The sequence below is a fragment of the Stomoxys calcitrans genome, chromosome 5, assembly GCF_963082655.1.
Source record: "Stomoxys calcitrans chromosome 5, idStoCalc2.1, whole genome shotgun sequence".
In the NCBI taxonomy this organism is placed as follows: domain Eukaryota; kingdom Metazoa; phylum Arthropoda; class Insecta; order Diptera; family Muscidae; genus Stomoxys; species Stomoxys calcitrans.
The window spans coordinates 161,640,653-161,662,767 of record NC_081556.1 but is presented as its reverse complement, the minus strand read 5'-3'; the positions used below and the strand labels follow the sequence as shown (position 1 = coordinate 161,662,767).

At 35.0% G+C, this 22,115-nt stretch overlaps 1 protein-coding gene across 1 annotated transcript; it reads left to right on the top strand.

Moving 5' to 3' along the window:
- Positions 1 to 10,748: 10,748 nt before the first annotated feature.
- LOC106084593 (polypeptide N-acetylgalactosaminyltransferase 1) lies at positions 10,749 to 17,146 on the top strand. Its single transcript, XM_013248407.2, has 5 exons — positions 10,749 to 11,797; positions 13,464 to 13,866; positions 15,070 to 15,191; positions 15,249 to 15,491; positions 15,580 to 17,146. Exons 1-5 carry the CDS (start codon positions 11,100 to 11,102, stop codon positions 15,971 to 15,973), a joined length of 1,860 nt encoding a protein of 619 aa, XP_013103861.2. The 5' UTR covers positions 10,749 to 11,099; the 3' UTR covers positions 15,974 to 17,146.
- The last annotated feature ends 4,969 nt before the right edge of the window (positions 17,147 to 22,115 follow it).

Below are 22,115 nucleotides of genomic sequence, written 5' to 3'. Positions count from 1 at the left end.
TTTGGAGCGGTCGTGTATACATATTTTGAAACATGGCCATGAAAGTCCCAAATAGTCAAAAGCAAAAATAAAAATTTTTTAATTGGTGTCTCCCATTATTTTGTACGGTGTGAATCAGCTGATTGCAAATCTATTGAAATACATTGAATTCATTAAAAAATAATTTAATGAGTTGAAGGCGCTATATAGGCCAATAACAGTTGTTCTAAAGTTACGCTGGCTACTATTCATTGCAATTTGAGTTGTTCCGATGGCTATTTCTGCAAATTTTGTGATTTTGTAATAAAATAGACGGGCTCACTTCTAGTGATGCAAACTAAATAAAACAAACCCTACATCCGACTCTGCACCGGTTATTAAAAATAGAGAATATTCTTATGTTTTAAATTGCATGCTTATTATATCCCAGGAAAAGGTTTTTGTAAATCTGTAGACCAGACGTTGTCGGAAATGGCCAAAGCTGTTTTGAACAAACGACTTATTTTCCTTTTATAATGCACTGAAAACGACTCGTTTTTTCTTTACAATTTAGAATGCTACGTCTACATTGACTTGTTTCGATGTTTGAGATGTTTTACCGTACACACTAGCTGAGATGTTTTCGAAATTTCTTTCTCTGTAAAATTTTGTTTATTTGATAAACTTTTTATCCTATAAGGGCAAAACGACTCGTTTGCACAAAAAGGAGTCTTTCAAAGCATGTGAGCCTAAAAAAATGCTAAAAATTAATTCTTCCAAAAAAAATTTATAAAATCAACAAAATTTTGCCCGGACCGAACTTTGGATATCCACCACCACGGGTATATATGTAAACTCCCTTTCGTCACAATCCGGTGAATATTGATTGGATAATTTATGCACCCAAATTCGGCGCGGACATTGAGTGGTCTAATATATATGTATAAGTCACTGTTCAATTTTGTAGAACAAAATGTTGGTCTTTTTGGCAGGTATATCCAAATATAAACCGATCTGAACCATAAAGGACACGGATGTCGAAACGTCTAACATAAGTCACTGCGTCAAATTTCAACGAAATTGGATAATGAATGCGCTCGAGAGTTCTTTCTGTATGGCACCTATAACCAAATCTGGACCGATCTGGACCAAATTAAACAAGGATATAATAATCATCCTATTTTAGTATAACTCCACTACTATATACCCAGTTATATCTTAATAGGGACTGGTCTCGATCAAATTTTATTCATGTCCCGAGAACGCATATACAAGTAACATTTTCATATAATAAATCTGCTTTTTATGGGTTTAAGACCCTAAATTGGGAGATCGGTCTATACGACAGCTATATCTTATATAGTCAAATTTCAGCGAAATCGGATAAAAAATAAAGCTTTTATGGGCTTCAGACCCTTTATCGACAGCTATATCTAAATATAGTCAGATCTGAACCATATTTGGGTCGAATGTTGGGAATCCTAAAATTACTCACAGTTTAAAATTTTATCGAAATTGCATAAAAAATAAAGCATTTATGGGCATTAGACCTTTTATCCCCAGATCGATCTGTATAGCAGCTATATCCAAATATGATCCGATTTGGCCCGTTCAAGGACTTAACAAGCGTGCATCAAAAAGACGTCTCTGTGCCAAATTTCAGCTCAATATCTCAATTTTTGAACGCTGTAGAGTGATTACAACAGACGGCGGACATCGTTAAATCGTCTTGGAATATTACGACGATCCTAAATGTATATACTTTGTAGGGTCGGAAATTGATGTTACGATGTGTAGCAAACGGAATGACTAAAGGAATATACCCCCATTTTTCGGTGGTGGGTATAATAAATCTTAACAATAGTACATCGTAACATTGGAATGTGAAAAACTGCATATCATCTAGTGTGAACGGTTGAGATGTTTTTCAAAACGAGTCTATGTAGGAAAAGCATTAAATATCGTTTTTACTGTTATAAAAATAAATAATTGATATTTTTCACATTATTTCATTGGATCCGCAATTTAGGATAAGCATGAAATATATTGTTTAAAAATATAAACATTTATATTTAATGGCCCAAGCTCAAAAAAAAGAAGAAAAAAATAGTCGTTTCCATTAATTCCAATCTTAGGATTTTTCGTAAAATACAATGCAATTTAGATCCATACATATGCGGATAAAAATATTAAAATAAGATAATATCAATAACATGTATAATTACTCCAGCGTAACATTTTTCACAATAAATTAGGTTAACTTATAATTACATAAATTATACTTTATGGCAGATAAAAACACCACACTTTCTATCTTTCGTCTTTTTGTCTAGGCACGCTACTTTTCGTCTGCATGTAAAAAAATCTAGTCATATATTTGAATCGTTCGCACTCCTTTTCGCAGTGGAAAGTTTTTTATAACTCAATACCATGTTTAAACGGTCAAATTTAGGTCTATATATTTCTGTATATTTTCTGTATACGCTCAACGTAGTGTTGAGTTTTTCTATGGGTGTACACGGGTTTTGGAATATGGGCATAAGTGAATATGAAAAGTCCATTGTAATATATCCGTAGCTGGTGGGAATTTAAACCATGACCCCCACATTTCTAAACCCAATTCAAAAAAAAAACAAAACATTTTTCGTAAAATTTTCAACAGTGTGTGATATTGGTGCCTCCACAATATCAGTTATTTTGATATAGCCTGGGTATTCCAAGTCGAACTCATTCCGTTTCTCTTTGTTTTGTTTAACAATAAACAAGTCGCAGCGAATGCTTTTCAATTCATAAATAACCCTTTATGTAACTTGATGTACGAAAGCCGGATACATAGGAAATTTATGCAAATTTCCATCGTCGCTTTGTTCTATAATCATCGATTTTTCACTTGAGGATGGATTCTTTGGAATAAGGGAATTGATTTGAAGACTCATACTCATTTCGGTATGAATGAAGTATGTACAAATTAACAAGATTCAGCGAAGCATTTCATATGCTCAAATAAATCAGAACACTGTTGACAGAAGGGGTCTCGCCCCTGGTCATACATCTTACGTTGGAAATGTGCTCAGTGTGGCTACGAAGGAATGGGCCCAACAGCAATCGGTGGTCGGCTCCCTCCTCTGATATTTTGCACCGTCTGTGAATTTGAATGTGAATGTTGCCGCTGTTGGTGTTACTAAACTCCGAACTCATTTGTCTGGCAATTTTTGGATGCAAATGCGACGACATCACTCATTGCACATTGATCACAAGTGTCGATGCGTGAAGCCACACCGTGGGCAAGTGCATCATATGGAAACAGCGTTTTAAAAGTATTTTGAAATAAAAATGTGCATTGAGAAATTAAAACGAGTAAAAATGAGCAAAGTTTTGCCGGACCGAATCTCGGATACCCACCACAGTGGACTCTGCAAAAAAATGGACAACATTGACACAGTTTATGATTACATTAGTTTGAAGAAACAAAATCAGTTAATGATGGACGACTCTGGGGCTACAAAAGTCATAAAGGGTAATCGTTCTCTTTGGACCTATATTTATTTATCTAATTAATTGGACGAGAGTTGATATGCAGTGGCTCATATAAGTATTCGTTTTTATGTTTTTTTTTTTCACATATATATTAGGTTTAAATATCGAAATGCTTTTAGACGGATATAAAGAAGGAAACTATGCAAGGTCGTTATCTTCCTGGTATGTAAATTATTTATCTTGGAAGCCCATTTTGCTACCGCTTGAGGGAAAATTTAGCATTTAAATGTTTGGAGTTCTTTGTTCCATCGATAAATACTATTTTGGAAACTCCTTATGCCGACATACAACCCTAAACCATTATTGAACCACCACCATGCGTTACTGGTGCACTTATTGGGTTGCCCAAAAAGTAATTGCGGATTTTTCATATAGTCGGCGTTGACAAATTTTTTCACAGCTTGTGACTCTGTAATTGCATTCTTTCTTCTGTCAGTTATCAGCTGTTACTTTTAGCTTGCTTTAGAAAAAAAGTTTAAAAAAATTTATATTTGGTTAAAGTTCATTTTAAGTTTTATTAAAAATGCATTTACTTTCTTTTAAAAAATCCGCAATTACTTTTTGGGCAACCCAATACATTATTCATTTTCAGTTATTCCCAAATTATTTTTTTAGCCTAGTTCGCTTCTTTATGCGCTACTTAACTTTAATGAGATAAGAGTCGAGGTTGGTCAGGGTGTAACATTATTATACCCTCCACCATAGGATGGGAGTACACTACTAGTCGATCTATAGCCATGTCGGTCGGTTGGGATTGTAAATGGGCCAAATCGGTCCATGTTTTCATATGCTGTCATTTAAACCGATCTTGGGTCTTGACTTCTTGAGCGTATAGCGAACGCAATTCTTATACGATTTGAGTGAAATTTTGCACGCGGTGTTTTGGTATCCTTTCCAACAACTGTGTTTAGTATGATTCAAATCGGTTCATAATTTGGTACAGCTGTCATATAAACCAATCTTGGGTCTTGACTTCTTGAGCCTCTAGAGGGCGCAATTCTCGTTCGATTTGGGTGAAATTTCGCATGGGGTGTTCTGTTGTGACTTCCAATAACTGTGCTATGGAATGGGGCAAATCGGTACAAAACCTGATACAGCTTCCATATAAACAAGCCGATTACTGGCTCAGGTGTATGGTCTAGTGGCATGGGGCGGATTAATATTCGCAACCTCTTTTCAACCTTACATAACAAAGAGCTTAATTGCTTTGATACTCTTTGACAATGAAATTCTATTTTCCATTGAATCATGACATGTGATTGGTTAAAAGACTATTGTTAAACCAATTTTTATTACACGATTTAAAATTGTTATTTGATAAAAAAAACTGTAGAATGTGTAAAATGTATTCACTATTGCGTAGAACTCAATAATTTCGAAAAAAAATCAATTTCAACTGTAAATTGTAGGAGTGCAAACAAAAAATCTAAGATGTGAAAATATAAATGGAACAATTTCATGGCGAAACGCAACCGAAAATCGGGAGCATTGTAGAAATTGAATAAGGCATTTTTGTGTATACTAATTTTACCCTATTGTATTGGGTAACATAATTGTCTTTCCATAATTTAAGCGTCTTAAAATTAACTCTTAGAAGCATAACTTGAAAACTACATATCTGCATGTGAATTAATACTTCGAGATACATATTATACGTGAAATGCTGAGGTTGCTATCCATTTCAATTTATTTCCATATAAAAATAATTTCTTTATTACACACCTTACAGACACGACAATTGTATGAGACAAAAAGAAGAATTTTGTTTAAAGCAGTAAAACAAACGGCAATCACATTTGAAAAAATTAACTTGTTTATTTCGTCATCTGGACAGTGCCCACGCAACAATATATATTATATAGACCTAAAGACTTTGCTGAGTATTGAGATCCATATTGTTATAATCTGTTGTACCACTAAGTTCCCCTCCATTTTGTCAAAAACATTAGTTTTTTGTTTTTATTAAAAGGAAAAAATATTTAATTTTTCATTCTCCATTAATCGATTGAGGTAAAAATTGTTTATTTTCAAGTCTTTTTGCCAGTTAGGGCGAAGATAATTTAATTTTATAATTTTTGTTTGTTTCACTTGCGAGATGCTCTCAATGATCGGAGATTTTTGCAATACAAAAGGAAAGTCAGAGATCGCAACACACACCAACCACTATGGGACGCGTTCCGTCTTTTGGATAGAATAACTCATCGGCCATATTAGGTGTGCGGGCTTAATGGCCCGTACGTTGGTATATTGTACTCATATCCAATTTATTGCGAAAACGCCTCTATGATATAAATACAGGATTCACTAATAGAAGGTTAGGTCACATGCAAAAACACAAAGTGGATAGGCCCCATAAACATCATTAAGGATGTCAAATCTGACGATTGAAAATGTCATCATATAGGAGAAAACGTAAACAAAGAATGAATGTAAAAAGAGAACAAGTTGACATCCTCAATGCCAAGTACTGCCAAATATTAAAAAAAAAAGTATATCGGCTGATTGCTTGGCTTAACCTTATTCAGTGAATCCTGATATAAATACCACATTAACCAAGCTCAACAACCCTGTCTATTAGCCATTCTTTTTCCAATGCGTGTGTTCGTTTATTGTTTTTTTATGGAAAAATAACAATTATTTACTTGCCTCAAGTCAGTTAAACGCTTTTTTGAAAGAATAAACGATTTCCTATAAATTGGGGTTATTGAGTTGATATAAAGCAGTTATCAATTCAATTATTCAACTTGTCATAAAAGCAAAATCACAAATCGCTATTATGTAATACAAATTTCTTTATAGGACCGGTTTCAAAAAATTTTTTTTATTCATTATACAAATGTCTTAAGCTTTTTTATTTTTTTCATTAACAATTAAATTATAAAGACAGGATAGTGTTGGTACAGAAGTTTCATTTGAAATACGTGCAATAATGCAAAAAAGTAGGGATCACTGGTTATTAAAGTAACAAACATGCTGCTGTACTAGCTGCGAATTTAGCTTCGAACAAACAGCGAATAGTAAAATTTATAAACTTTTACTTTTATTTGGATTTATTTCGGCCCACTGTGCCAAGAAAAATGATCATGTTATTTACTGACAAATTGTCTGAAATATTTGAAATAATTTCGGCTGGGTAGAAACATGTGAGGAAAATAAAAGCTTAAAAACCATTAGGGGGATGTAGGCAGCAAAGTCTCACTGGGCAAAATACAAGTTCGTCATTCGCCATTTTGCCTCTTTTCTGCTGTTTGCCAAATGAATTTGTTTTTGAGTGGAGAATGGTAAAGCCTAAAGAAACGTTCCCTTTGAAATTGCTCGTTGTTTGACAATTTCAGCTGACGAATATAATCTGTAATTTAGCATCTAAGCAGAGTACCTTCTCTTTGTATTATATGGCACACTTAAGTGCATTACTTTTAGTATGTAACATGACATAGATATGATGACAGATTTGTATGGAATATTTACTACGTTGTCTGAGATGACGCTGGCCTCGATGGAGAAAACTGATGCTCAGAGGAATATTTATATGGCAATTTTTCAAAAAAAAAATTACAGTAAGTCGATGTTTGATCTTTGAAATATTTTTTTTAATTGTTGGTAATAAATTATTTTCAAAATACGATAGATTCAAAAATATTCATTTAAAAAAAAATTTTCCGATTGTAAAGGGTGATTTTTTTGAGGTTAGGATTTTCATGCATTAGTATTTGACAGATCACGTGGGATTTCAGACATGGTGTCAAAGAGAAAGATGCTCAGTATGCTTTGACATTTCATCATGAATAGACTTACTAACGAGCAACGCTTGCAAATCATTGAATTTTATTACCAAAATCAGTGTTCGGTTCGAAATGTGTTCAAATTTTGACAAATTTTGTTCAGCGATGAGGCTCATTTCTGGTTGAATGGCTACGTAAATAAGCAAAATTGCCGCATTTGGAGTGAAGAGCAACCAGAAGCCGTTCAAGAACTGCCCATGCATCCCGAAAAATGCACTGTTTGGTGTGGTTTGTACGCTGGTGGAATCATTGGACCGTATTTTTTCAAAGATGCTGTTGGACGCAACGTTACGGTGAATGAACACATTTCGAACCGAACACTGATTTTGGTAATAAAATTCAATGATTTGCAAGCGTTGCTCGTTAGTAAGTCTATTCATGATGAAATGTCAAAGCATACTGAGCATCTTTCTCTTTGACACCATGTCTGAAATCCCACGTGATCTGTCAAATACTAATGCATGAAAATCCTAACCTCAAAAAAATCACCCTTTATAAAGGGAAGGGATTTAAAGAGCAGTGTAAACGGGGTTTTAGGAGGGGATAACCACCGCTTATTATTGATATTTTTCCGAAAAAAAAACTTTTTATATAACTTGATTAATTGCGAATGCAAACTGAAATATATTGCATTAAAATATTTTGTCTTTTTATTAAAAACAAAAACTAAAACCCCGTTTACACTGCTCATTAAATCTGGATTTAAGGATCTCGTCAGCTGATTTGCAAAGGGAAAACAGTAGATCATCAATCCGGATTTAAAAATCAGTGTAAACGGGGATTCTTTATTTTTACAAACGGAGAGGGTTTTAATGCTACAACTATGTAGATGACCAAAAATATGCGAGTTCCTTTCTCAACAGTGGCCGCCTTCTGATTTATTGCTGTCTTTGTTGAACGAAGTACATTTATATAAAACAATTATTTGAAAGTTTCCCTTTTTTAAGCAACTTTTTTACCATTTTTAATAAAAATAAATAACTGATATTTTTCACATGAATAAAAAACTTTTTATTTCGTATAAAGGCTGATACTACGATCTTTTTTGTGGAAGAATTTCCAAAAATCATTCTTTCGGTGGTTTGATTAGGTTTTCACATTTGTTTTTTGCTACTTTTTTGATTGTTTGGGTCGTACCCAGATATATTCATTTACAGGTAGTGGCAGTTGCCCAATAACAAAATATTGAGTGCACTATCTGTCAAAATCAGTGATTAGTCAACTCTGATTTTGTGTATGTTACTAGTTCGCGACATCTTTCATTGTTTGTGTGTATATAGTTATTAACTTTAATGCACACACACAAACAAAACTCATTGACAGACACTAAACTTTGCGAGCAAAAATTTTACTCAGCTGTTTACGGTCTACTACCTGTTAATTATGTCATGGGTCATACTGAAATTCATGTATGTTGTTGTAGTTTCAACCAAAACCCGTAATAAAAAATAATGAAACACAAAACAATCTAAAAGAGATAAATTCAACATTTATTTGTAAAAATAATTAGATTTTGTTGTTTTTTCTCTGTTATAAGTTATATAAGCGCAACTTTCCAAAAGCCTTTGTCAGCATCTTCTACTTTTATCCAAATATTGTTGTTGTAATTGCAGACCAAAAGCACAACACATTCTTTAACAAACCTTTTTTTAAACAATTGTTTTCCTAAGCAAGAAAATAAAAACCAACCAAAACAAAAATCAAAAAGTCGTTTGCGTACTTTTGCTTGCAAATTTTTTAAAGAGTAAAATGGCTCTTACTACTGCATATTTTTACTGGAAAAGTACGCAAAAGTATATGTTTATGGGCTGTGTTTTTCAACGTTCTTGTGTTTTCTCATTTTCTTCTCTTTTCTCTAAATAAAGAAGCAAAAGTAAATTTCAGATTTCTATTCATTGCAACTCATTCCCATATTTCTCTGAGAACCATAAGGCATCTATACAATCTAACAGTCTACGGTGCTGATAGTTACAGTGGCACAGATAAGTTTACATACCTTTTCGTAAACTGACAGTTAAACAATGAGGATAAACGAAATAAAATAAATTTTAACTATATGTGACACGAGTGACCCAGGATTCACTGAATAAGGTTAAGCCAAGCGATCAGCCGATATACTTTTTTTTTAATATTTGGCAGTACTTGGCATTGAGGATGTCAACTTGTTCTCTTTTTACATTCATTCTTTGTTTACGTTTTCTCCTATATGATGACATTTTCAATCGTCAGATTTGACATCCTTAATGATGTTTATGGGGCCTATCCACTTTGTGTTTTGCATGTGACCTAACCTTCTATTAGTGAATCCTGCGAGTGACCATGGCGAACACTTTTAGCAATATGCGATATTTGGGGGAAAAACTTTTTGTACAAAAATTTCTTTTTGTGATACACGTTTTCTGAGTGTGGTATGTAGACTTTTCTGTGCCACTGTAACATGTACATGTGACACATTCACCCTTATTTTCACCAATACTATTACACATCATGATGCGTGGTCATACGCATCATGATGTGCCATGTAAAGTCTCCATCACAAACAAAAAAGAAACTCGAAGGCAGGCATTCACCGGATTTGATAGCCCATGAACATCACCCGAGTCTCAGGAATATCAAATCCTATGAATGCATGGAAGCTTAAGCTGCCATTAGACGATAAGACATGTCATATGTAATTTGAAAATCAGCAACTCTGAAAGTCTTACACATCGTGTAATACGTACAAACAAATATGGCAAATGGATTTTGGAATAAATATTCAATTTTTTCGATTGAATCGTGCTTTTATTTCATCGCACATACATGTAGATACATGTATATAAAAAAAGTACAATATATGTATAAGAGTACATGCTTTATTTGTATTTGACGTACATAAGACAAGTCTTATAAATACAGAAAGTTACTGATATATATACATATATATGGATATCCTAAAGTTTTACATAGGCTACTAAATCCGGATTTCAAACTCGATTTTTGCTGCATTAATTTTTAAATCCCAAATAAAACCGATTTCATGGCTAAATAATCGATAAAAGTAACAAAACATGTAACTCTTGTCCAGAATTGCGTATTGATTTGTGTGATATGCACATTCTCATCTATAAGTATATACGCTTCTAATGCCACTCAAATCGCCAAAAACGCAGTGTAAATGGACAGGATTTGTTTTAGTATTTAGGTATATTCAGAGGCTTAAGTCATATGAAAACATGGAATAAAAAAAATATTTTAATTTTTGTTTACATACGAAAACATGCTGCAAAATGTATCTTTGTTTTTGTGTTTACCCAAAATAAGAATAAGAAATGCTAATGCCAAAACAAAAATAGTCGAAGCAGTTGTCGGCAAAAATCGACTTGAAACGATTATTCGGCAGTAAAAGGCGACTTCGATTTTTTTACACAAAAATTCGATTAACCGATTAGTCGAAAGTCGACTTTTAAAACTCTAGTTTGGGGATTGGTGAGAAATCCCCAACTTGTGGGGAGCAATCCACGATAGTGGCAACGCTCGATGGGGCTAAAATTGACGTTGACATTAAGACAAGTTTTTAGAGAAGACACAAACTAAACTGGATTTGAGAGCTCGTAGGTTTGAAACAAAATACTTTTGTCGTCGTCTTGACGGAGGTGTCGACGTGCATCGTTTTTCCATAGTGCCATCAACGCGTTAATGATCTGGAGTGCCAAGTTCCCATTCTTAGACCAACATAATTTCAAGACAAATTGCCACAAAAAACCAAAGTGGTCATATTAACAGCCTGGAGGAACAACAAATTGTTGTCATATCCAACCATCTGATGTGCAAGTTTTCAAAATGGTTTTTCGTTTTCGTTCCTTTTATGGCAAAATCATCACTTTCGCTTTGGTGGCTTTAGTGTTCATTCTCTACATAAAGGTAATCCATGTGGAAGACCAGGGAAACAGCAGCTTCTCAGAATTTGAGCACTCGAAGCCGGCAGCGTATAGACAAAACCATCACCAACACGACACACGGGGAGACTTCGATGAAAGCGAGAATGAAATTCCACCACCACCTGCCCAGAAACCTAATACTGCTGACCTGAATTCTCCCCTTGAATTGAGCATTGTTAAAGATCTGAAGAAGCAAGAACCCGGTTTGGGTGATAATGGCGAGGCCGCTTTTCTAGTGGGTGCAGCGAAAATACGAGGCGAAGAAATCTACAAAAAAATCGCCCTAAATGAGGAGTTAAGTGAACACATCAGCTACAATCGCACCTTGGGCGACTCCCGGCATCCAGGATGTCTCAACCAGCGTTTTGATATAGACACTCTTCCCACAACCAGTATTATCATTATATTTTTCAACGAACCCTTCTCCGTCCTTATGCGCACAGTGCACAGTGCCCTGAACACCTGCAATGAACGTCTGCTCAAACAAATTATTCTTGTGGATGATGGGAGTACCAACGTGGAGCTGCATGACAAATTGGACTACTATATAAGAACCCGATTGCCAGCCGGAAGAGTTCTTGTTGTGCGATTGAAAAATCGGTAAGTATGTCAACAATATCGTCCACACCATGTTCTCTCGGCGATTCGAATAAATTGAGAAAATCTATATACTTAATTAAGCAACCACTCCAACACAACGGTAATCACGTCAATCAACTTTGATATTTGCCTTTACCAAACATTCGATGATGAAACACAAAATTCGAAAAACAAGAGTGGTTGGTAACATCTTAAACGAGTCTTCTCTCAATAACGTTTCAAGAAGAGTCAGTGGTACTCTACCACAACAGGGTATTGTGTATAGGCCACAACCATTTGTTGTTGTTATTCTTTATCCAGCAGCAAATAGCAAGGTCGCATACAGTTACACTATCGAAAACAAGACTGTGCGGTGCGTCTTTGAAAAAATCGAAAGCTTTTCGGATCAGAAAGGTTTCTCTTTTTTAGGCCATTTTTATGTTCATTCAAGTGTTGAAGAGGCTATGCACATAAAAATTAGCATATTTTCTAATTCTCAATGACTTGTTTCAAACGTTCAAAACATCCCAACAAAGTTTATATAAATCACAAGCGAAGGCAAAAGTCACAAATCTCATTGTTTTTAATCGAAAACTCAGGGCTTTGAGCATTTTTTTTTTTTAAATAGCCCACATTTGTAGCTTCCATTTGATGTTTGTGTTACCATTTATTTCAGCAGTAAAATTAAGATTGTAGCCCTCAGAATTGCTGAAGAATACTTCGATTAAATAGAAGCCAAGTACTAAGCGATTTGTAATTTTCTGCACCTGATTAAAATAATTAGAAATTTCTCGAACATTCTTGGATAGATGGAAAATAGCAAGAAAAGTACTAAGAGGCCGTAAAATGTATTCTTTTATATGGCATCAAAATGGCTTTAAACTCTTAATGTTCAGACTAGGCAAAAAAGGAGATCGCTTATCATTGAGCTAAAACTTTAATCGGAATGCACTCAATGGTATAAGAGAAGTGTCATACAGGATCTAAAGCTGCACAGTGTCCTGTTGAAGTCAAAATTTATTAAAGAAATTTAAAATTCTACTCTTTTGTCTACTTGTCCAAATGTTGAAATTGATTTATGAATGAGTTGTGATAAGTGTTGCCGTTTTTGGTAGGTTACTACTAAAATTAGTAGGTTTTTTTTCTCCTGGTAGCTTGGAGGCCATCGTGGCCCAGAGGTAAGCATGCCCGCCACACATTTCAATTAAGAAGAGTGTACATTCAATTAAGGAATTTGTAGTTTTGGGTCCCAATTTAGCAATTTGGACTTTTGATAAACTCAAAAATCCGGTTAGAGTTGTTGTTAACTAAGCAAACCAACTATTTGAAAGTTACCCTTCCTTTTAAATAACTTTTTAATGTTTTTGTGGCCACATTTTCATGCGGAGGTGGCGATCCTCGTCAAGCTCCTTTAGGTGGGCAAGCAAGTTCCGTTCCAAAAAACCGATCGCCGCGGGAACAGATTGGCCATTGGAATATTTCGAGTAGTTACAAACAGAATGACGAAATTAGTATACCCCCATCCTATGGTGGAGGGTATAAAAACCTACTAATTTTAGTAGTAACCTACCAAAAACGGCAACACTGATCACGAGTGCACTGCATTCTATTTTACAAAGAAGAAGGCAACATAACCAACCAATATTGCGTAAGGTATAAAAATGAAATAATAATTCTCTCTTTTCAGTTTGGGACTGATACGAGCTCGTTTGGCGGGTGCACGTGTCGCTACAGGCGACGTTTTAATATTCTTAGACGCACATTGTGAGGCAAACATCGGTTGGTGTGAACCTTTATTGCAACGCATTAAGGAATCTAGGACGAGTGTGTTGGTGCCTATAATCGATGTAATTGATGCTCAAGACTTTAAATACAATACGAACGGTTACAAATCTTTTCAAGTTGGAGGATTTCAGTGGAGTGGCCATTTTGATTGGATATCAGTTTCTGAGAGGGAAAGAGAAAGACAGCAGCGCGAATGTAAAGATTCTGTATTGGATGTTTGCCCTACATGGAGTCCCACGATGGCAGGAGGTCTCTTTGCCATGGACCGCAGCTATTTCTGGGAAGTTGGTAGCTATGATGAGCAGGTAAGTGTGTAAAATACAAAATTTGTCCATGAACATTCCACTAAGCAACAGAAGATGGATTCTCCAGTGTTCTTGGCAAAAATCTGATAGCGCCAGGTCGGCTACCAAGCATTGAGTACAGTACATACTTCCGACAGCTTGCCTATATGGGAATTTTTTGGTGTGATCTTTTTTTCCCCCAGATTGTGATAATTGACGTTGATACGCTTTTGCACTCTGAAAAATGTAATCTCTCAAGCAGCTTTTTGGCAAAAGCTTCTTGAGATATGGTTATCGTTTCTTCATTTCTTTTAACTTTAAGTCCCAAAAAATATGTAGCATCTTTACATACAATGCTGAATTCTTTTTTCAATTCATTTAAAAAATTTTTCTAAATCTCTCGAACTGGTTACTGCAACTAGCTCATCATCTACGTATAGGACATTTTTTCCATTTTTATTCATATATTTATTTGTAATATTTTGCTGCTTTTTTCCAAACATTCAACAAATTTTTTCTTTTTGCTTGAATGATAGCCGCTGATTAAGTGCGACATTCTTTTTTGGACAAACGAAATATGTCGAAAAAATGCTATACTTCCAACATGAATGACAAAACGGCTACAGGTGGACTGGAGAGTTGCCTCTAATATGCCATTTAAAGCTATAGTAGTCAAGAATTGCGAAAGGACTACATGCTAGGAGATAATTTAGACATACAAAAAGTGTTCGTTTAGCCATAATCCTGCACGTACCCCCGCAGTTTCTGGACAGTGCCACACTAGGTGCGAAACCGTCTATAACTTCTCCTCATCTCTACAAATCAAACGAAAGTCCGTCATATGTCCAGTGCGACGTCAAAGTCCTGACATGGCAATGAGAGCGTTTCCTCCACATTATCCAGGAGATATTAATACGATTCAAATACAACCTACCAACGCACGGCCCTTGAAGCCAACACACCTAAAATAGTTGAAAAGTCTTCTAACCAAAGACGAAACGCGTCCCATAGTGGTTGGTGTGTGTTGCTATATTTGGCTTTCCTTTTCCATTTGCATCACTGATCATTGAGCTCGTCTCGAAAGAGAAACAAACAAAAATTGTAAAAACTGTTACTTAAATATTTTCTTCTTTTTTTATTGAATTTTTTTAGTTTAAGTTCTAGGTTTTCCGTTGGATTGCACAGTTGGAACGTGTTTTTAACTTTTTATCTCTTTGCTTTTAGATGGATGGCTGGGGTGGAGAAAATCTAGAAATGTCCTTTAGAATATGGCAATGCGGTGGAACCATTGAAACCATACCCTGCTCCAGAGTCGGCCATATTTTCCGGGATTTTCATCCCTACAAGTGAGTGGTCTATTGTTAACTCCTTATATGAGTTATTTTCAATAACGTTTTGCCCAGGTTTCCTAACAACCGGGACACGCACGGTATTAACACTGCCCGCATGGCATTAGTGTGGATGGATGACTACATAAATATATTCTTTTTGAACCGACCCGATCTTAAGTTCCATCCTGACATAGGCGATGTCACGCACAGAGTTATGCTGCGCAAAAAGTTGCGTTGCAAAAGCTTCGACTGGTATTTGGAAAACATATATCCTGAGAAGTTTGTGCCAATCAAAAATGTAATAGCGTATGGAAGGTATGTTCTCGTGTCGTTATTTATCCTCATTCCAAGTTGATATCTAAAATTTGTGTTTTCCTTGTTTGTTTTGTTGCGTTCGGTTTAGGGTTCGTTCGCTGCACGCGAACTTATGTTTGGATGATCTGCAACAGAATAATGAAAATCCCTACAACCTGGGCGTATATGCGTGCAGCAAAGAAATCTCCAAAACGCAATTCTTTTCGCTTACTAACAACAAGGTTTTGCGCAACGAACTGTCTTGCGCGACTGTCCAACATAGTGACTCGGCTCCATTCCAAATTGTAATGACAAGTTGTTTGGAAGGCGATGACTACAATGAAAAGTGGCAATATTTAGGCAATCGCCTGCGACACTTGCGAACCGGACTGTGTTTGGATCATCGAGGACTTCATCAAGGTGATTATGTCCAAGTGGCTCCCTGTGACCCGCTCAGCAAAACGCAGCGTTGGACTATAGATCACGGCGAAGATCCTTACTAGTCTTTAGCATTTAGCAGATGATCCCTTTAGATGCGTAGTGTAATCAAAAGAGAACTGGATATGATATATTTTGCAGTCAAATGTCCCGATTGCCATGTTTTATAGGGGAAAGAATCGCATATCCAAGAACTATACCTAAAACCTCCTCACCCAGGAGATCTTTTGCACTCCCTGCCAAGTAATAAGTGGAACAACAACGTCAATCCACATTCATTCCATGTATTTGCCTCTTTTTTTTTTGTTTTTGTAAATATTAGTGTTAATATTAATGATTAAAATGTATGTACATGTAAATACTGGTCGTTTCCTAATGACCCCGTTTTTTTTTATAAATCTTTCGAATAAGCTTTGACGGCATTTACTTGTAACAACACGTCGCACATGATTTCTGTTTTTTTTTTTTTTAATTTAAACATTATTTTAGATTTATGTTTGTGAAATTGCCGGCCATTTGGGGGGCTTTTTGAAATCCCAAAATTGACTCCATATGACTATTGTTTAAGTAAAGATTACGCCAGAGTATAAGTGAACTGTCAATAATATTTGCCATTCCATTGCAAACTGTGAACTACGGAAGGATCGCAACGCATCGCATCGCATATAAAAATGCTTCCTATACATAGTCATTAGATAGAATATTTTTAATGAGACACACAAACTTACAAGAATCGTAACACTAACGAATGAAACAAATTAAAGAAAGAAATAATTGTAAGCACATCACATGATAGATAAAACCTTATAGCAGATAATCAAATGCAAATCATACTATTTTTGTAAGCCGATGTACTGTCTGTCCCAAGCATACATGTATGGACTACTGCTCTATATACACAAATACATACATATATTTTAGTATGCTTTTATTTTTTTAAACGTATCCAAGATAACTAAACGTGCACCGAAATAAAATGCTGTTTACGGCAAATATTATATACATACATATACACATTTAAATAAGTATACATAGATGTACTATGCGACAAGTATATTAAGTCTCTACTATGCAAACCACCTATTGTGAATAGGTGTGAATCTTGAATCTCGATTATTTGTCAATTGTACCCCTAAATAGTAATGTAATTTTTATATACTCTCATATCATAAATAGAAAATAAGCTAAGCAACTTGATGACTAAATATTGAATAAATTAATTTATTTGCAAAACAAAACTATTTAATTTTAATGTTTTATCAGTCCGGTGCGACGAGCCGAAAGATACCGCACCAACTGAAAAAAACGATTTTACAAGTCGTAGCCTTAATGCTAACTGGGTGCAACTTGTGCCTTCAAAACACAAACCTTTAGAATCTATAAAAAATGTGACGTATCTGATTTAGTTTTCGAGCCGATTTGGTAGTGTGCGGCGGTCGTGGGTTTGATTCCCGGCGGTATGAAATGAGGCCCCAAAATTTTATACATTGGGAATGCAGAAAAATCCCAAACACACATTTTGGGGCTTAATTTCATTTGGATAAAATTTAAAAGAAAAATGGTAAAATTTCGAGCGATTTACCAGGCACTAGTCAACCGGGGTTTGTTATGCAATTAAAAGTCGCATAGGAAGTATAATGAGTTTTGAAGTTTTTGGGCAATTGCTTCTCACACATTTTCGAAATAAAAAAGAAAACTTTATATAAATATTCCACTGGAAACAACGCTTATAAAACAAAAATGTACGCGTGGTTTATAAAAACTTTTCGACTTTTTCTTTTTGATTATTTATTACTTTAAACTTACTATACTATTTAGAGATCATAAAATGTTATAAGAGCAAACGATGAACTAAAATAAATTAAGAAGAAGGTATTGAAATGTCTATAAAACAGATGAGGAATTAAAATAAAACAAAAAAATTTACCATCCCTTTAAATATTATTTTCTCTTGCAAATGTTTTTTTTTTTTTTTTTGCTTAAAATTCATCATTTGGTCTTACAAATATGAAACATCAAAGTAGTAAAATGACAAAAAAAAAAAAAAATTAGGTGAAGTATGCAAACAACTTTCACGAAATCACGCGCGCTATTTTGAGAAATTTTTCACTATTTTGACAATTCAGAAAATTCAAACATATTGATATTTATATGATTATTCTCAGCTTCGTTTTTACGAAAGCCTTAAAGCCCTCTTTTAGCAAATTTTGCCCATGAACATTCCACTAAGGAACAGGGAACAAACTCCTCACATATCAATGAGTGCAGTCCGATTCAAGTTTAAGCTCAATGATAAGGGGTCTCCTTTTTATAGCCGAGTCTGAACGGCGTGCCGCAGTGCGACACCTCTTTGGAGAGAAGTTTTACATGGCATGGTATCTCACCAATGTTGCCAGCATTAGGAAGGGAAAAGCAACGCGGAAGATTTTTTCTGGTGGCCTCGCCAGGATTCGAACCCACGCATTCAGCGTCATAGGCGGACATGCGCTACGATGGCCTCCTCATTTAGATGTCATCTTTTATTTTTTCCTTTATTTATTATTATTTTTTTATTCATTTCAATTTCAGTAATATTACGCCTTATTGTCCTTAAATACGTATTACACAGTAAGAAAAACCTATGTAGGCAATTAATTTAATAACAAAAGAAAAAATGTAGATTCTAGCAAAGAGTTGAATAAAAGGTTCAATATAATTTTAAGTGGCTCCCCAGCCACAATTAAATAAAATTTTATATATATTAAAAGAAAAGTCCCAATCAGCACAATAACGTAAAAAATATAACAATTCCAATAAAAACAATATATCCTATAAATTTTCAAAAGTCGTAAATGGCTACGAATTTTTAGGCGGAAAACATTGGTGGAATGGGAATATATTCGAAGTTTCGCGGGTAAGGCATTCCAACACCTAGCAACACGAACGACAAAGGATCTTTCAAACGCAGCTCTATGAATTCGAGGTATTATCTCCTGCGAGGAGAGGTATTCTCTCCTCGACCGTAAAAAGTGGAATAAAGTGCAAAGTGTCATTCCACTCCTGATGACTTTGTGAAATAAATATAAAACCTTGCAAACCAAAAATCTGTTGAAGGATGATCCCAAAAATATAACAACAAATTCAGATATATGTTCACGAATCCAAACATTATGCACAAATTGACCAATACTGTTTAAAATTCGACTGATCTTTAGTAAATTACATTCAAAGACATCAGAAACTGGAGTGTTTCCATACAATGTCTGTGGCATTAAAATTGCATGTGCAAGTCTGGTTTTAAATCAGGTTGGTAAATAAACACATACTAAATACAATTTACGCAAGGTCGCAAAGGTCTTAGAATGAACAGGGTCAATATGGGATCCAAAGCAAAGAGTTTTATCTAGATAAATGTCCAAACACTTGTGTTGCTTTGCAAAATCCACCCTAGATCCCCAATTCTGGCTCATAGCTTTGGTCTTCAGAGGATTGACCTTGAGGAAATTGTTATTCGACTACTGCAAAATATGATTCAAACTTAAGTTAATCTTGTCTTCCAAACGTCGTGTGCAATAATGATCAATCAGTATTAAAAAGAAGAAACACGTCATCAGGAAAAAGAAAAACACTGCACAAACTCGAATCAAAAATGTCAGATATATCATTTATTTACAAAATAAACGAAAGGGGACCCAGAACAGAGCCCTGGGGTACCCCGAGAAGTCAAAGGGAGAGAACCAGATATAGCTTGATTCATTTCAACAAACTGGGTTCCGCCGCTCATGTACGAAAATGCAAGTTTACAAGCGGAAACCAAAAATTTTAATCTGTCCCTGAGTTTCTCAACCAATGTCTCATGGCATATAGAGTAAAGTGCCTTGGACAAATCTAATGAGACAATCACACCAGACCTGATACAATTCAAATCATCTCTTATCAATTCTGTAAGATGAACCAGCAACGATTTAGTACTATTACCGACACGAAAAGCGTACTGTGAATCAAATATTCTATGCCTAGTACTAGCAAGAATCTGGTCTTTTACAATGTGTTCAAACATCTTAGACAGTGCAGTCTTCCACGTATAGAAAATATAGGCGTTGTATAGGGATATATTAGAGTGAGAAATCTTGACGAGATGCCATCAATGCCAACTGACTTTGATTTAATTCTACTCAAAGCAATAAGAACATCATCATTATTGCAAATTGTCATTGCCAATGCACACTGTGCATCTAAGAACCCGCCGAAATCCACGTGAGCCCAGATTACTAAAATACCGCGAAAAATGTCTATTTCTGCATTTCCGAATAGCTGATTTGACCTTATTCCGATATTTGCAAAAGGTGTGCCAATTCTCGAAAGTACCATTCAGCAGAAAAGTCTTATACAACAAATCCCTAAGAGATTTTGCATTGATTTTGACTCGATTTCTGCCAATCATCATTATGCATATAAACTCTTCTCCTAACAATGGGGGCAAAAGCATAAAGTTGCTCAAAAAGTACAGACACCATAGAACATTTTCTGTCAACATTAGATTAGAAGTAAATAAGAATTAATCAAAATATGCCAAACAGTTCAAAATTCCATCCTAATCAATGTTATTATAGTCGTTATATTCAATCCCTTCCTTAAGAAAATTTCATACAAATATCAAAAGACGTGTTTTTTTTTTGTAAGTGAATAAATATTTTTTTTCTTTTACCTATTATTTAAGTTGTTACGATCGGATTTCATAACCCTTTCTTCATAAATATTCTAGTGTGTTCTGTGTTTCACCTCACTTTCACTTTTCGAAAAGTTTTCACTTTCCCGCTGCCAAAGTTAGCTGTTTCGTGATAGTGGGGAAAGGCAATTTTTCGAATTCCCGTTCGAAAAATGAAAACATGATTTTTCTGCAAAGTCATATGACTTGCAGTCTGAAACGTAAAAAATTGATGTGTACGGCAGCAGAGGACATTTTTTCAAATAATAAAAAAAAATAAAAGGAAGTAATTACCAGCTGTTTAAACTAATTAGCGAAACATGAATAATAGAATTCCGACAGTAATGTATTTTGTTGTTTTAATTCATGAAATCTCTACAAACCATCATACAAAAGAACCTAAAAAGTGACTATTCTGGGAGGGAGTGAGAAAGTCACTTCAAAATGTTTGGAGGGGATGGCTGTTTTACATCCACCTTGGTACCGGCAACAAAAAAAAAAAAAAATACATTGCTTGCTTTGTTTTATTTTAGTGCTATCCAGTGCAAGTCAGATGTTCTGGATAAAATGTCAGTAAGTAAGTAAGTAAAAACTTTATTCGAGACTTATTCTTTTCTTTTCGGTTGCAATGAAGACAATGGCATCAAGAATTGTTAAAAATGCTCTTAGAACTATGGTTGTCTTGTTCTACTACACCGCGAATGTGTAGATATGCTTTATGCTTACTTTGGCATTGAGATTAGTAGGAGAGAAACTGAATATAAGGCTTGCTCCCGGCCGTTTTATTTTGCTCACAGAAGGTAAGACTTAAAAAACTAGATAACTACATAGGCTGTTAATATAATCGACAAACAGCGGTAAAGCGTAACGGCCACAAAATATGCTTAATATCATACATTGACTACATCGATTTGTAGAAAAGGAGATAAATATATCACATATGCATTTGCTTTAAAAATATACATATGGAGAAGGAATGCTCTTCAGGTACTTGGTAGAATGGTAGCAGAATAAGATGATCCGGTATCTAAAAAAAGTAATCATGAAAATTTTTTGCTAAAAGCGAATGTAGTACCATCCTTCAAAGCGAATTTTCTCGCTAGTTTTTGTATGAAGACAAATGCTTACTAAACGGCTTGGCTTATCCCAGCTTATTATCGCCGTTGACAGGATGCACTTGAAAACAGGGTCATTTGAACAGCTGGATCATTTTTTTATTCTTTTATTGCGTTTTGTTTTTGTGCTAATGATTCTAAACCCCCGTTTAGACTGCTCATTAAATCCGGATTTAAGGCTCTCGTCTGCTGATTTTATAAAGGGAAAACATATTCGAGCCATTAAATCCGTATTTAAAGAGCAGTGTAAACGGGGGTTTAGAGCAGTGTAAACAGGCCCACATGCCACTATGGACAAACACCTAAGCCAGTAATCGGTTTGTTAGGTTAGGAATTCCGTGCTACTTACAAAATCCTTGTTTTCCATTACACTCCCCTAAGTTGGTTCATTTGTGGTATAGTGTC